At 36.6% G+C, this 2734-nt stretch overlaps 1 protein-coding gene across 4 annotated transcripts in view; it reads left to right on the top strand.

Annotated features, from left to right (window-relative positions):
* The window catches only part of CNOT10 (CCR4-NOT transcription complex, subunit 10), a 131701-nt gene that overhangs the window by 52629 nt on the left and 76338 nt on the right, over positions 1 to 2734 (top strand). For all 4 annotated transcript variants that reach the window (XM_011985311.1, XM_011985320.1, XM_011985302.1 and 1 more), the window contains exon 11: positions 1698 to 1819. In XM_011985311.1, the coding sequence (XP_011840701.1) occupies positions 1698 to 1819 (122 nt within the window). The remainder of the gene's footprint in view (positions 1 to 1697; positions 1820 to 2734) is intronic.

The following is a 2734-nucleotide window of genomic DNA, read 5'->3' as shown; positions in this document are numbered from 1 at the left end:
AAAAAAAAAAAAAAAAAAAAAATTTCGGGCCAGGCACAGTGGCTCACGCCTGTAATCCCAACACTTTGGGAGGCCGAGGCGGGTGGATCACAAGGTCAGGAGTTCAAGACCAGCGTGGCAAACACGGCCAACAACTCTAAAAAAAATACAAAAATTAGCTGGGCACAGTGGTGCACGCCTGTAGTCCCAGCTACTCGGGAGGCTGAGGCAGCAGAATTGCTTGAACCTGGGAAATGGAGGTTGCAGTGAGCCGAGATTGTGCCACTGCACTCCTGTCTGGGCAACAGAGTGATACTCCATCTCAATAATAATAATAATAATAATAATAATAAAAGATTTTTCCTGGCTGGACGTGGTAGCTCACACCTGTAATCTCAGTACTTTGGGAGGCCGAGGCGGGTGGATCACTTGAGGTCAGGAGTTTGAGACCAACCTGGCCAACATGGTGAAACCCTGTCTCTACTAAAATACAAAAATTAGCCAGGTGTGGTGACAGGCGCCCGTAATCCTAGCTACTCGGGAGGCTGAGGGAAGAGAATCACTTGAACCCAGGAGGTGGAGGTTGCAGTGAACCGAGACTACACCACTGCACCCAACCCTGGGCGACAGAGTGAGACTGTCTAAAAAAAAAGGAAAAAAAAAATTTCCAGCCTCGGTAACTTGGCAAAACCCTGCCTCTAAAAAAATAAATAGAAAAATTAGCTGGTCATGGTGGCACGCACCTGTACCTGTAGTCCCAGCAACTTGGGAAGCTGAAGCAGGAGGATCACTTGAGCCCAGGAGGTAGAAGTTGCAGTGAGCCGAGATCATGCCATTGTACTCCATCCTGGGCAACAGAGCCAGACCTTGTCTTTTAAAAAAAAAAAAAAAAAAAAGAAAAGAGAAAAAAAAAGGTAGATACAGGGTCTTACTATGTTGCCCAGGCTGGTCTGGAACTCCTGGTTTCAAGTGATCCTCCTGCCTCAAACTTCCCAAAGGGCTGGGATTACAGGCATGAGCCACTGCACCCAACCAAATTAGAGACTTAGAATGAAGGGGGGTGACAAATGAAATTATCACTGTGAGCTCTGTCGTGAGATAATATATCTTAATCAGATATCCTAAAGTAACTATGTATGTGTAAGTAGCTTTTATTTTTTTCAGTTTAATATTTATTCATTTGGTTTGGGGATTTTAATGTCCTAAAAGGCAAGTATTGTGTCCATGTAAATTTTTACCATATACAGTTTATTAAAGTTTATATATTGTTGACAATGTAATTAATACTTTGAATTAAGAAGGAAATGATCTGTGTTTTAGGAAGTGGAGCTGCTTCACTTTTCTTTTACACTGTATTTTAGGCTCTCATTTTCCTTACTCTGATGTCAAAGTACCTGTAATATGTAGCATGGCACTGGAGGTATAGAATATTCTAAGTAAATAATTCTGAATAAATTTTTGGGATATAATTGAATTGGATTTTGTTCTTAGAATTTTCTCCAATCTCATGTAAACAAAATGTAGCATATATCCCAGATTTTCAGCCTTATGTACTTTTTCCACTAATACCAAACATGTTTCCATTATCACCAAAAAAAATCCTCGTTGATTTTAAGAACTTTCTTAAATTTAGAGTAATTGTGAGAGGTATTCCCCCATTTTTTATACCACATCTTACAATTCCCTAGAATTTACTGGAAATTATTTGTATTTTGTAGACCTCTGAACAAGAAACTAAAGGCCTTCCCAGCAAAAAAGGAATTGTACAGTCTATTGTTGGTCAAGGCTATCATCGTAAAATAGTTTTGGCATCACAGTCTATACAGAATACTGTTTATAAGTAAGTATTTTGCAAAGAAAAAGTATATATATTTAATACTAGTTTACATAATGTTACTTATATATAAAAGTATGCTTAGGATTTATCATTGCATAGGAGTACCCACTTTGTAACTAGGTTTATTGCTATTTCAACAAACAGACCCTCATGTATAGGTCCATAGTGAATGTTATCTAACGGGATTTTGGTTTATTACATCCATGGGTACTGTAATTATTGATGGCCTAGGAAACCCTAGTCTGTTCAGTGCCATTATTAAGAATGTCCAGAAGAGGGCATCTTGGTATCTCCTTTTTATGTAGTTTTGGTTATCATACTTTTCACTTAGGTATTTTCTTATAGTTCCCTAGGACTGAAAATACATGAAAGTGAATTCTTACTATTGGAAGAAAAAAGGTGTATGAAAACATAAAGCAACCAAAGCAGTATAGAAGCTGTCACATGTATAACGTTCGTTTGACAATTTGGAATTGCCATTATTTGTGAAGTGGCAAACTTTGCAAATAATTAACTGCCTTCATTTGTTTTTGTCAAAGAACAAAATTGTTCTCTGCCATTTAAAAGTGTTTCCAAAGTATAGAAAATATCTGATACACGATAATTTAGTCTTAATTTAGTTAAACTATGATGCAGGAATATTTTTTAAAACTATTATGATAAAGCATTTCAAAGTTTTAAAGCAATTTCAAAGTTGTTACTACTTTTCAAAATTTTGTTTTTCCCTAATAAAGATTCTATTTGGGCATATCAAACCAACAGAAAGTTGTATAAAGTGTCAATGAAATTATAAGACAAAAAGTAATGTTGCTGTTTCAAAGTGTATAGAGGCATTTTTGAAAGCAAGGATCAACCAAAGTAAGGCTCAAATGTGAAAATCTATTTTCTTCCCTTTCATCCCATTCTTTTTTTTTTTTT

The sequence above is a fragment of the Mandrillus leucophaeus genome, unplaced genomic scaffold (genome assembly GCF_000951045.1).
Source record: "Mandrillus leucophaeus isolate KB7577 unplaced genomic scaffold, Mleu.le_1.0 Scaffold107, whole genome shotgun sequence".
NCBI classification, from domain to species: domain Eukaryota; kingdom Metazoa; phylum Chordata; class Mammalia; order Primates; family Cercopithecidae; genus Mandrillus; species Mandrillus leucophaeus.
This window is presented reverse-complemented; position numbering and strand designations above follow the sequence as displayed.